The sequence below is a fragment of the Pongo abelii genome, chromosome 7, assembly GCF_028885655.2.
Source record: "Pongo abelii isolate AG06213 chromosome 7, NHGRI_mPonAbe1-v2.0_pri, whole genome shotgun sequence".
NCBI classification, from domain to species: domain Eukaryota; kingdom Metazoa; phylum Chordata; class Mammalia; order Primates; family Hominidae; genus Pongo; species Pongo abelii.
In genome coordinates this window covers 81565099-81579001 of record NC_071992.2, presented here as the reverse complement: position 1 = coordinate 81579001, position 13903 = coordinate 81565099, and the positions used below count along the sequence as shown (strand labels likewise).

General features: G+C 42.2%; 1 protein-coding gene across 1 annotated transcript in view; it reads right to left on the bottom strand.

Annotated features, from left to right (window-relative positions):
* Positions 1 to 13903, bottom strand: part of ADHFE1 (alcohol dehydrogenase iron containing 1) — a gene marked incomplete at its 5' end in the record, with an annotated part of 36584 nt that overhangs the window by 1188 nt on the left and 21493 nt on the right. The window contains 4 exon segments of the mRNA NM_001135416.1: positions 7188 to 7345; positions 10500 to 10596; positions 10771 to 10849; positions 13770 to 13868. Coding sequence (NP_001128888.1) covers positions 7188 to 7345; positions 10500 to 10596; positions 10771 to 10849; positions 13770 to 13868 — 433 coding nt within the window.

Sequence of the window (13903 nt, the reverse complement as noted above, 5' to 3'; positions counted from 1 at the left end):
GTACAGCGATGACTCCCCTGGCGCCTGCAAGAAACTGAGGAATGTCCATTTTGAGGTTCCATTTTCATGGGTCTCTGGGCATGTTTTCTATTGCTGGCATGTGTTTGGGAGTGTAGCTGGTGGAAGGGAAGCTTGTGAGGCCAGGGGCTCAGCTGTGTGCACTGCTCTCTGCCTTGCGCCTACCGGAGGGCTTGACATAGTAAGTAGATGCTCAACAGTTATCTGCTGAATTAGTGAAGATGGTGGGGAGGGGGATACTGGCATCTCAAAGTTCACATATACAAGATAGAACTCTGACTCTCCCACCCCACCGCTCCTCCCATTTTCTCATCTCAGAAATGACACCCAGTAACTCAGGCAAAACCCAGGAGCCAGACTTGATTCCCCTCTCCCTTGCTCTGCAAATTCAAATCATCAGCAAGAGTGTCAGTCCTACTTCCAAAATGAAGCCCCAGTCAGAGTGCTTCTCACCTCCTGTGGTACCACAACCGGAATCCAGGGCACTGCTATCACTCGCCTGTCCAGCTTGAGAAGCTTCCTAAAAGGTCTGTTTCCACTTTTGCTCCATTCTTGCCCCCCAGAGGTCATTCTCCCTACAGCAGCCAAAGTGATTTTTTTCCAGTATAAACTGAATCCTACCATCCCTGTGTTTAATGCTGGCAGATAAATTCCCATGGCAATTACAACAGAACCATGGCCTCTAAGGCTACCCTGATCTGGCTCTGTTTCCTGCCCCAGCTCTAACACCTCACTTAGTCCCACCATCCCTTTTAAGTTCCTTGAACATGCTAAGCTTAACCCTGCCTCAGGGCCCTTCCCATCTGCCTGGAAAGCATTGCCCTATCATCATGCACCTTCCCAACACCCTGGCTGGAGATCTCTCCACACTTTCCCCGTGAGATCACTCTCTATCTCATTATGCAGGCTTTCCTTCATACACTAATCATTATCTGAAATGATTTCATTTATATCTTATTTATAGATATTCACTGTCTCCCCTCACTAGAAGGAAAGCTTCACAAAGGAGAAAAGGGACTTTATTTTCCTTCTTTTAGTGTACCATACAATGCATGGTATACAGTAGGGGCTCAGTCAGTATTTGTCTGGTAAAAGGAATGAAAAGAAGGATGGATGTATTAAAAAAATTCACTCAAAATGCATCAAAAACCTAAATGTAAGAGCTAGAACCCTAAAACTCTTAGAAGAATAATTAGGGAAAAATCTTCATGATATCGGATTTGGCAATGACTTCTTGGATGTAACACCAGAAGCATAGGGAGTCCAGTGCGGTGGTCCCAGCACTTCGGGAGGCCGAGGAAGGCGGATCACTTGAGGTCAGGAGTTAGAGACCAGCCTGGCCAACATGGTGAAACCCTGTCTCTACTAAAAATACAAAAAAAAAAAAAAAAAAAAAAAAATTCCGCTGGGTGTGGTGGTGGGCAGCTGTAATCCCACCTACTCAGGAGGCTGAGGCAGGAGAATTGCTTGAGCCTGGGAGGCGGAGGTTGCAGTGAGCCGAGATTGCGCCACTGCACTCCAGCCTGGCCAACAGAGCAAGACTCTGTCTCTAAAAAAAAAAAAAAAGAAAAAGCACAGGTAAAAAAGAAAAAAAAACCAGATAAACTAGGCTGAATAAAAATTTAAAACTTTTGTGCATCAAAGGACACGGTCAAGAGAGTGAAAAGACAACAAAATTAAAAAAAATTGCAAATCATATATCTGATGAGGGATTAATACTCAGGATACAAAAATTATTCTAGTTGGGCACAGTGGCTCACACCTGTAATCCCAGCACTTTCGGAGGCTGAGGTGGGTGGATCATGAGGTCAAGAGATCGAGACCATCCTGGCCAACACAGTGAAACCCCATCTCTACTAAAAATACAAAAATTAGCTGGGTGTGGTGGTGGACGCCTGTAGTCCCAGCTACTCAGGAGGCTAAGGCAGGAGAACTGCTTGACTCAGGAGGTGGAGGTTGCAGTGAGTCAAGATTGCACCACTGCACTCCAGCCTGATAACAGAGCAAGAATCCGTCTCAAAAAAAAAAAAAAATTGTTATTGCAACTCACCAACAAAAAATCTCAAACAGCTCAATTCAAAAATGGGCATAGGACTTGATTAGTTATTTCTCCAAAGAATATATATATAAATAGCCAATAAGCACATGAAAAGATGCTCACCATCCTTAGTCATTTGGGAAATGCAAATCAAAACAATAAGATACCACTTCACACCATTAGAATGGCTATTACACACACACAAAAGAAAAATAACAAGTGTTGTTGAGGATGTGAAGAAACTGAAGCCCTGGTGCACTGTTAATGGAAATGTAAAATGGTGCAGCCACTATAGAAAACAGTTTAGCAGTTCCTCAGAAAGTTAAACATAGAGTGACTATATGATACAACAATTCTACTCCTAGGTATGTACCCCAAAGAATTGAAAGCAGGGACTCAAATAGATACTTGTACACCAATATTCATCGCAGCATTATTCATAATAGTCAAAAGGTGGAAACAACCCAACTGTCTATCAATAGGTAAATGCATAACCAAAATGTAGTATATCCATACAATGGAATATTATTCAGCTATAAAAAAGGAATAAAATTCTGACACATGCTACAACGTGGATGAACACTAAAGGCACTGTGCTGGGTGAAATAAGCCAGTCACAAAAGGACAAATATTGTAAGATTTCACTTACATGAGGTACCTAGGATAGGCAAATTCATAGAGACAGAAAGTAGGACAGAGGTTCCCAGGGGCTGTGAGAAGGGGAGAATGCGGAATTCGTGTTTAACGGACATACCACTTGTTTGGCATGATTAAAAAAAAAGTTCTGAAAATGGATAGTGGTGATGGTTGCACAACATTGTGCATATACTTAATGGCATGGAATTGTACACTTAAAAATGGTTAAAATGGTAAATTTTATGTTATACATATTTTATCACAATTTAAAAGATAGGTTAAAGAAGGAAGAAAGGATAGAAGGACAGATGAGAGAGGAGTGGGGGACAAGGCCTATGAGTATGGGTGAGGCAAAGACAAAGTTTCACATCCCAGCAGATTTTTAAGAGACCCTAAGGAATTTTGGAAATCCATAGCAAGGCAGAGGGTCTCATTATGTATGTGTTTGTGCAGGGTCAAGAACTGAAGTTCAGTGTTTGCTGTAACTGCAGATGATGGCAAGTTACTTTGTTCATAATGGGAGAGTCTTATCTGATGAGCTCAAAGGCCCTTGACATGATCCTGTTTATCTTTGGTGGAGCAGTGCAGGACTCTTAGAAGTACTTGAAGCCAAGCCTGAGCTGAGTTTCTGTTTCGCGTTTCTGGCCCCCAGTGATTGGTTAAACAGGAAAAGGACATAAAGTTTGTGATATGTCCCTATACATATCAGCTCTGCCATATAAAAGCTAAACTCTCTCAGAATTAAGATATGTTAAGCAATGATGTGCTATTATTTATAGGCATGTAAGACTGAAGGACAACTCATTAACACGGGCATGAAATAAATTCAGACATCTACTTTTAGCACATTCATGAAACAACAACATTTCAGCTGGCCTGTCTACCAGGGAGTGGAAGTGCTCATTTGGGTAGACAGCGCTCCTCAGTAATGAAATGTTTTGATTTGAAATGTAAATTTTTTTTCCAGGGGTTTCAGAAATCCAGCTTGGAAGATTAATATATTCTTACTTGCTCCCCTTGCAGCCTGGCTATGGCAGTTGAAAGCCTCTGTACACAGGGCTTCTATTAGCTGCCACCAGTATGGGCTGTGTTTGGTCAAGAATACTGGCCTGGTTGTTCCTTCCAGAGAAAACCAATCCTTCACTGCTGAACAGAAAAGAACCTTCATCAAATGTCAACTACATTGAATAATCTTTCTGGTGACATTCTTTGGAGGAGCCAGTATATTCTTCTCACTACCTTAAATCCTGGAGATATTAATAAGTGAAGATTAGTCTATTGCATGTGTAAAACTCTGAAGTGGCCACAGCATTCCTGTAAAACAGTCACTGCCATCAAACAAACAAACAAAATTCCATGGTAGTTATTCATCTGCAAAATGGACAAGCTTATTTCTAAGATTCCTACCAAAGTCCTATCAATCTGTGAATATACACGTCAATCATGTAGACTCCAAATGAACCTAGGGCTAGTTAATTAAAATTAACTATATTTCTCTGAATCATGAAAACATGATCAGAGGTAAAAAGGCAGCAGATGCCTTGGGGCGCTTTATGAATACAGCTTGAGGAAAATCTGGCTTCCCACTTTAAGACAGAACTTATATCTAAAAGATTCCATTTACCTCCCATTTTTGTAAAACTAAGAAATTGGTTTTGTCCAATTAAGGTTTTGCTATCTGTGATTTCCCAGTATTGCATGTGCACTGAGGCATTCAGAATAATTCAGAATAACTAATTAACTTGCTATTTTAGTGTTAATTTAGTGCTATTTTAGTGGTCTCAAATGTTAGGCTGGATCTGCTGCTATGTGGAATAGCTTTTGAAAGTGACAGTCTGGGCTGGTTGTGGTGGCTCATGCCTGTAATCCCAGCACTTTGGGAGGCTGGGGTGGGCGGATCACCTGAGGTCAGGAGTTTGAGACGAGCCTGGCCAACATGGTGAAACCCCGTCTCTACTAAAAATACAAAAATTAGCTGGGCATGGTGGTGTGTGCCTGTAATATCAGCTACTCGGGAGGCTGAGGCAGGAGAATCACTTGAACCCGGCAGGCAGAGGTTGCAGTGAGCCAAGATTGCACCACTGCCCTCCAGCCTGGGCAATGAGAGCGAAACTCTGTCTCAAAAACAAAAAACAAAACAAACAAAAGAAAGTGACAGTCTGACCACAGTAGAATTAGAACAGTAAACACCTGTCAGTGTGTACTGATGGCCAGCAATCAAATGGCCAAGGGTATCAGACAGTTTCATCTGAAAATCATGGATACCATTCTTGGAGGTGGACCCACACATTTTCCTGAACACTTTCCTGGGCTAAACAAATAGAACCTTTTGGAGGGCCCCTTGCAGGGTGGACAGTGTCACTGGGACCATGCCATAAAGCCAGAAGCTACATTAAAATTGCAGTGAATGCCAGGCACTGTGGCTCATATCTATAATCCTAGGACTTTGGGAAGCCAAGGCAGGAGGATTGCTTGAGCTCAGGAATTCAAGACCAGCCTGGGTAACACAGTGAGACCTATTGTGTACAAAAAAGTTAAAAAAATTAGCCTGGTATGATGGCATACACCCATAGTGCTGGCTACTCAGGAGGCTGAGGACAGAGGATCACTTGAGCCTGGGAGGTCAAGGCTGTGGTGAGCTATGATTATGCCGCTGCACTCCAGCCCTGTCCTTCCCCCCGGAAACAATCACTATGACCACTCAGTCTAGGGTGTCCCTGAGCTTTCATGGCTCCCCTGTGTTTGGTTGAGTCATAGTCAGTCTAAGGAAACTTTTCAAAAAGTTATCCTCAGTCAGCCATTAAAGCTTATCTAGACAGAGGACTTAGGAGGAGAGGAATGGAGGTATGTGTTCATTTAACATGTTTACTAGCCTGTGCTAGGTGCAATGGAAAATGGATGAGTCAAGCAGACAGATTCCTGCCCTCACAGAACTTACAGGCTGGTAGGCTTGGATAAAATAACTGTGAGGGCCTTAGAGAGTCTGATTTTTTTAGTGATTTGGTCCCTTGGACGTATGGGTTAGAATTAAGGGTGTGTGGGTTAGCCCAGGGTCTCTGCTATACTTTGAGACTCCTTTGTTTCTTGTTCATTTCTATTTGTAGATGCAATTGAATTCACTGAGCCTGAATTCAAATCAGGGAAACTGGTGGTTCATGGACTACATTTGATTTGTGCATTGGAAACCAGGGAATTCAACACAAACATCCAGATTGCTGATTTTTCTTGAGAGTTGGAAGTTCTACTAACACTGGGACCTGATTTTCTGCTTGGTGATGATAAACTGTAGCTGAGCTGCTCACCCTATTAGATGGGTCATGTGCTTTCTGGCTTACCAAAGTCCCCACCACTCCCTAAGGCCTTACATGACATTGTTCACTGCTATTCTCTACCTGGCTCCTGTGGACACATAAGTCTATGAACACAATCTATACAAATATTATCTTAAGTGAGTGGTGAGTCTGTCAACATTCTAAGTACTAGCGAAGTGGGGAGGAAGAAGCTAGTTTGAGGCCCTTGCCTACTTGGAGTGGGGTGAGGGAAAAGCACCAGCACTTGCGGCAAGCAGGCTGCTGTGTGAGTGGATATTTCAGCTGCTAACTCTGTTCCATGGTCAGGGAATGCCTTAGCCTGTGGCAGAAGATCCTTATCCTCATACCCTCATAGCATTGAGGTGACCTCTGCCTTTCCCATATTGGCCAGGAGGACTAAAGGAGTATTTTGGGCATGGTGACTATGGTGTGGTCCACCAATCAAGTGCTCATGCTCTGAGCTCTCTGCTTTATCATGAATTGCAAAGAACAGGACCTTGGCCTATTCGGATCTGATGTGCTAGCTCAAGAGAGGTCCACTGAGGGTATCAGAGCTCTTCATGAGAACCTCGGAAGAGCAAACTTTACACCTAGTATGATTCTACCGAATTAGGGATGCAGCTCCATTTACATTCTTCACAAAAATTTAAGAAATGAAATCAGACCCATAGTGACACAGATATGTATCAAGTACACAATCTCCCACATTCATCGAAAGCAATTTGGTGATAGTGTTAATTGAAAGGCCATGCCTATTCTTCACAAAATAGCAGAGACCTGGAACTCTTTTACAATGGAAAATAATATTGGTGGTCCTTTTGGAACAGCTTCACATAGTTATTTATAGGAGCCCTTCAAAGAACAGAAATAGGGAAAAGAGAAATTTTGCCATAGTTCAAGATCAGTTTGGTTGTTTTTGCCTTGAATTTTCATAAAGGATCCATCCCTTCATGAAAATTTTCACAAAAGCCTCACCTCAGCTACGGCTGTATGGATGAACAGAAAGGCGAGGGCCTGGCCCCGTTGCACCGGGAAAGGACAGAACTGCTGTCTGCTGTGGAGGAGACCAAAGAACCACCAGGGAGCCCTGGTTTCCAGCCCCGCTAGCCCGCCACCAATGGAGCATGTCTTTCTGGAGGCGCTAGGCTCCTTCGTCGGGAGTGAGGAGCATGCCCGTCTCTTACCTGGGGCAGCGTTCCTTTCACTAGTGCGGGGATATCAGCTTTGGAGTAACCAACGGCTGCTAGGCCATCATCAACATCCAGATCGAATAAGAATTTCCGGAGCGTGTCTGCCAACACCAGCCCTGCATCTTGGATCCTGGCAGTGCGGGTGTCAGCTCCTAGAAGACATAAAGCACTGACTGTAGGGAGAGAGGAAGAAACGGGCTCTGGGTGGAGTTCAGTCACAAGATCAGTGAATACACCATGCACACCCATGGGGTCTCCCTAACGCCCAGCACGGGGCCATCGTGTGCCTCCCCAGGAGGGCCCAAGTTGGCTGGGGGAGCTCACTTAGCTCTGACATTTCGGAGGGGCTGCCAAGTCCTACATGCTCGCCCCTTGTGTGGTAGGAAGAAGCGAAACAAAGACAAGAAGAGAGGTGCAGGACAAGGCAAGAAAGTCGGCTGGTGCTGGGATGGAGGAATGAATATTTGAAGAACACACAGCTTATGTAATTTCAAGGCTGGGAATTTGCTGACATCTAGAGGTATATGATGTGTTCAACGTCTTTTCCCACAGCAACATCTTAGAAAAAGACAAATCCTTTGCAAACACCCTGCGAGACAAGCTTACAGAAGTACAAAAGCTCCAAAATTAACCACCAAAAAGAAAATAAGCACGACAAAAATGGATTATGTGTGAACAGGGAAGAAAACTTTTGTCCTCTATAGCTATAAAACTTTTAATTTTAGATTCTGTTGCCAAAGGGCAGGGTAGGTTCCTCTAAATAAATATTATAGAACCAGCTGGGCAGGACCAAGAACATGAAGGCTCTCAGAAAACAGCATTTCATATGCAGATAATAATGGTATTGATGAAAGAAGATTCATAAAGGCAGAATTTTTACATGATTAGTAATTAAGAGGCCAGGCCTGCTGGCTTACATCTGTAATCCCAGCACTTTGGAAGGCTGAGGCAGGAGAATCACTTGAGTCCTGGAGGTCAAGACCAACCTGAGCAGTGAGACCCTGTCTCTGTTAATATATATATATATATAAAATAAAAATTAAAAAATAATGCACATAATCATGGAAATGGCAATCTGGAAGAGCCATGCAGGAGGTTCTGCCCTCAGGCAGGGTGACAGAGAAAGTTCCCAGAGGAAGGGAACTGATTTCACAACCCTTAGCACCCTGCATTCTCATGTATTCTAGCCAAACACATTCACTGCCAAGAAGTAAAGCCCTCTATAGAGTGTAGCATTATATGAAGTCTATGCAAAATGCCTCCCACAGTAGTCTAAGTCCACTTTCTCTTGTATTGTTCAAAAGGAGATCGTGACTGCTTTCACTTCCATATTGAAGCACATTATTAAATTGGTTTTTAGCTTTCTCTTCCATGACAGTGAGAACTCTTAGGAATCCAGGAAAAGGTATGAATAGAACCAGATACAGGGCTGGCTGGGAGAGCAGCCGGACGAAAGGTAAACCTTGCCTGACAAGACCAGTTTGTATTACCCAGCGGCAGCTAAAATATGGATTAGGTGGAGCGGTGACATATGATACGAAGTTTATGAAGTTTTAATGTTCCTGGGAATGCTACCATAAAACACACCATCGAAACCTCTGCATTTTCCTATGAAGTGTTACAGAAAAAAAGAGATGGTAGGAAAAAGAATACATCAGTTTAAAGCTAAGAAATCTAAGATGACATGGAGAATCAAAATATTTCATCATGTGGGATAGCTAAGTATAGATAACATTAAAACTTCCCATTCAAGAAGGAAGAATCAGTGGGTTCTTCCAGCCTGGAATTTGTCTAACAGAAGAACTCCCTTTTCAGTAGTGTTGCTAGTTGCCTGGAGTGTTAACTTTAAGTGCTCTAAGATTTTCCCATTTATCATAAATGTAGCCTATGATTTGTGCTCTCTCTTCTTATTTACATGGTTTGAATATTTACAAAGGCAGCTGAGTCCCAACATATGGCTGAACAACATCTCCAGTCCGAAAGAGAAAAGGGACACAGATCCTTGGCAAAGTTGCACTGTTTCCCCTCAGCACCCTCTGGGAAATGGTGCCCCTGGCCCCTCTCTGCCCTGGGCTTGTGTTATTGACATTCCCAGCACAGCACCTGGGACTCAGCGGGAGCTCTTGCAGGAGGATGTCTGCGGTCCTTCCTACCTCCCTGGAAATAATCTCTCCAACGGCTGGGCTAGGAGAGCATAATGAAGTTTTCTTTTTAGCCTTTCCCTTCTTGCCCTAACTAAACACAAGTGGCGGAATAAGATGTTTTGCAAGTTAATAAAATATTCAAGTCTACTTAAAAGAGTTCTTGTATTAGTAAAACACCAACATTTTACTTACCATTAAAGCTATCCTGAATATCATTTTATTTCTGGTAAGATTCAAAAGGTACTGTGGATATCTTATTATTGACATTATTTATTCTACAGTATGGCAAACAGACTCCTCTTTCAGGATATTTTTATAAAGTTTCTAATTGATCAGGAGCTTTTCAGGCTTTGGTGAAAAAAAGTTTCCAGTTGTTTTGATTCTCTATAATTAGGAATTTACTCCTGCTTCCTGATACAGATTCATTTTATTATCGAACATAGCAAAAGTCATTTATAACTTTATAACATCAAAAATATAAAAATAATTATACTTTCCCTTGAGATAAAAACAGGAAACAGTATTACTACAAACGTAACAGACTCAATACTCTCAGAAACATAAAAATGACAGAATTTTAGTGCTAGATAGGGCTTTGGTCAGGTCACTGACATTTTTAATCATATATTTATATTTTAAAAATGTTTTTAAGGAAACACGGTCTCACTATGTTGCCCAGGCTGGTCTCAAACGTCTGGGCTTAAGCTATCCTCCCACCTCAGCCTCCCAAAGTGTTAGGATTACAGGTATGAACCACTGTGCCCAGCCTGATATTTCATTATTAAGCTATCGCAAAGCAATATTTTTTTGGTATTGTCCTTTATGGTTCTTTTTTTTTTTTTTTGAGAGAGAGAGAGAGTCTCACTCTGTCTCCCAGGCTGCAGTGCAGTGGCATGATAACAGCTCACTGCAGCCTCAACTTCCTGGGCTCAGGTGATTCTCCCACTTCAGCCTCCCAAGTAGCTGGGACTATAGTCTTGCACTACCATACCTGGCTAATTTTTTTTTTTTTTGTAGAGATGGGGTTTTGCCATGTTGCCCAGGCTGGTCTTGAACTCCTGGGCTCAAGTGATCCACCCAACTCAGCCTCCCAAAATGCTGGGATTACAGGTGGGAGCCACCGTGCCTGGCCGGTCACAGAATTTTGAGTAATGGTTCATACCTAGTATTTCTGCCGTCTCCAGGTGTCGCTCTGGAAACATCTGGGCCGTGAAAGTGAACACTGCTGGGGACGTGAGCACCACAGAAAGGCCATGGGGCTGGGGAGAAATGAAATGCGGTGACCGGCAGATGACAAAGCTGTTCTTCCCTGCATATTCTAGATATTAAGTTACTTTACCCCATACTCTAAGCAGACGAGAATTGGCAAATATATTTATGGAAATTGGGGGGATTATAATATTTAATTAAATAATTTATTCTTATGATTTTACCACCAGTGGGTGATCCACATTGTAATCCTTTGCTTTATACGTCTTCACTAAACCTGAAATTGGGTAAGACATTCCATGGCTAGAAAAGAAAAAAAATCCTTATGTTCATACACAGTTATCGAAATTCAAGTCAACAATAGAAAGATACTCTTAAGGGGATGCCTGTCACAGTCTCTAGACAGTATCATTACCTGAAAAAGTGATATGTTCTGTTTTCTTGGATATAAGGATATATTATGATGTCTAGGACATGTAGTGCATTCATTAACAAAACCTCTGAAAATGCTCAAATTCAAATGCTTATAGAATTGTATGACATTAAAAAGTATTGATCCAGAAGTAGCTCCCTGAAGCCATTAGTTAACATTACGATCTCAAAGACTCGGGAATTCACTTTGAAGTTTCTGTAATAAGCTCTGGGCATGTGTTTTCTGTTTTTCCCTGGCAGTTCCTTGGCAGTGTGCTCCCAGATGATGTCAGGGGAATTTTGTGAGTCAGGATGTGCTGTATTTGATGACGTGCAAGCTTGACCCACCAGTGATCTGTCTCGCCAGTAACTGACAGATCCCTTCAAATTTACATACTCACAGAGTCCAGTCAGAAATGATTATTCTAGCCTGACAGGCTATGTTAATCAGTTCTGGTTTGACTGATTTCTCTTGCCTGAATTCTACCTCAAGGATTTGTTTAGATTTAGTTGACATCAAGAAAAGGCATCAATGGTCTTTGTTTTTACGGAAAAATTTTTTTTTTTTTAGAGACGGTATCTCACTCTGCCACCCAGGCTAAAGTGCAGTGGTGTGATCATAGCTCAATGCAGCCTCGACTTCCTGGGCTCAAGTGAGGAAGGATCCAGCCACCACGCTCAGTGAAAAATTTTTTATATCCTCTTGAACTATTGATGAACAAATAGGAAAATATTATAGTTTTTTTGTTGTTGTTGTTTATTTGGGTTTTTTTGAGACAGGGTCCTGCTCTGTTGCCTGGGCTGGAATGGTGCAATTCTGGCTCACTGCTGCCTCGACCTCCCTGGCTTAGGCGATCCTCCTGCCTCAGGGTGGCTGAGACTACAGGTGTTTGAGTGGCTGAGACTACAGGTGTTTGAGTGGCTGGGACTACAGGTGTTTGAGTGGCTGGGACTACAGGTGTTTGAGTGGCTGAGACTACAGGTGTTTGAGTGGCTGAGACTACAGGTGTTTGAGTAGCTGGGACTACAGGTGTTTGAGTGGCTGGGACTACAGGTGTTTGAGTGGCTGGGACTACAGGTGTTTGAGTAGCTGGGACTACAGGTGTTTGAGTGGCTGAGACTACAGGTGTTTGAGTGGCTGGGACTACAGGTGTTTGAGTAGCTGGGACTACAGGCACGCACCACCACACTTGGCTAATTTTTGTATTTTCTTTTGTAGAGACGGGGTTTCACCATGTTGTCCAAGTTGGTCTTGAACTCTTGGGCTCAGCTCAAGGGATCCGTCCAACTTGGCCTCCCAGGGTTGGGATTAGAGGTGTGAGCCACCACGCCCAGCCATGGGTATTTATTCAGGCTAGATTCCTAGAAGTGAATTGGTGGGCCCAGGGGCATAAATATTTTTCAGGCTCTGGGTACATTTGCTCACTTGCTTTTTGGAAAGATGTTGCCAATTTATGTTCCCATCAGTGGTAGATCATCAGAGGCTGATCATTCCTTGCGTTCGCCCTAGCAAAGTCCTATTCTTAATTTTTAAAGTTCAATGGTTTTCAAATTTAAAGCAACATACCAATAAAGTTTCAATCAAAGAGATTAATTCTGGGCTATTGACAAGCATTCTGATCCCTTTCTTTTGTGAGAGATTGGGGGAAAAATCCTACATTTAAGTTTAAAAAATTCACAACACATGGTGAGTATGTGGAGAAATCAGAACCTTCACCCACTGCAGGTGGGAATGTAAAACAGCGCAGATGCCATGGAAAACAGTCTGTCAGTATCTTAAAATTTAAACACAGAATTACCATATGATCCAGCAATTCTGCTCCTACATATATAACAAGAGAAAGGAAAACCTATGTCCATAGAGAAGAAAAAAGCTAGACACAAAAGACCACATATTCTATGATTCCATTTACATGAAATGTCTAGAATGGGAAAGTCTACAGAGACAGAAAGTAGGCTGGGCGCAGTGGCTCATGCCTGTAATTCCAGCACTTTAGGGGGTGGAGGCGGGTGGATAACTAAGGTCAGGAGTTTGAGACCAGCCAGGCCAACATGGTGAAACCCCGTCTCTACTTAAGAAATATAAAAAATTAGCTGGGCGTGGTGGTGCACGTCTGTAATCCCAGCTAATCAGGAGGCTGAGGCAGGAGAATTGCTTGAACCTGGGAGGTGGAGGTTGCAGTGAGCCAAGACTGCGCCATTGCACTCCAGCCTGGACAACAGAGTGAGACTCCAGCTCAAAAAAAAAAAAAAAAAAGAAAGAAAAAGAGAGTAAATTGGTAGTTGCTAAGTATTAGGGAAGGTGGGGGGGATTGGTGGATGACAGCTAGGAGGTATGGGATTTCTTTTTGGGGTGATAAGATGTTCTAAAATTGATGATGGTGGCATAACTTTGTGAATATATTAGAAACTAATGTTCTGTACATTTTAAATGGGTGAATTGTATAGTATGTGAATTATACCTTAAAAATATGTTATTAAAAAACCCAGTAAACCACATTCAATTTAAGAATACATTTAGGTTTCTACTTTATAGGTGGTGGTGGAAAAAAGAAAAAAAGGAAAAGAATACATTTAAGAACATAAAAGAATACATTTAGGAACCACATTCAATTTAAGAATACATTTAGGTTTCTACTTTAGCTGGTGGTGAAAAAAGGAAAAAAAGAAAAAAGAATACATTTAGGAACATAAAGTTAAATTTCTTCCTTCTATAGCATATTTAAATTTTACCACCTGTCCTGAATTATAAACATTAAAAATTTTTAAAGCAATAGCTTGAGTAAAGAAATGAAATCTCAGACTTGCTCACCACAGATGAACACCAGCATTTCCAAAGCCGATGCCAGCAAAAGCACTTGCCAAATGCATATGAGACCTTGCTTCAAGATCATCGGGATTTCTGACAGCCCTGTGAATGATATAAATACCTAACAATAACACATC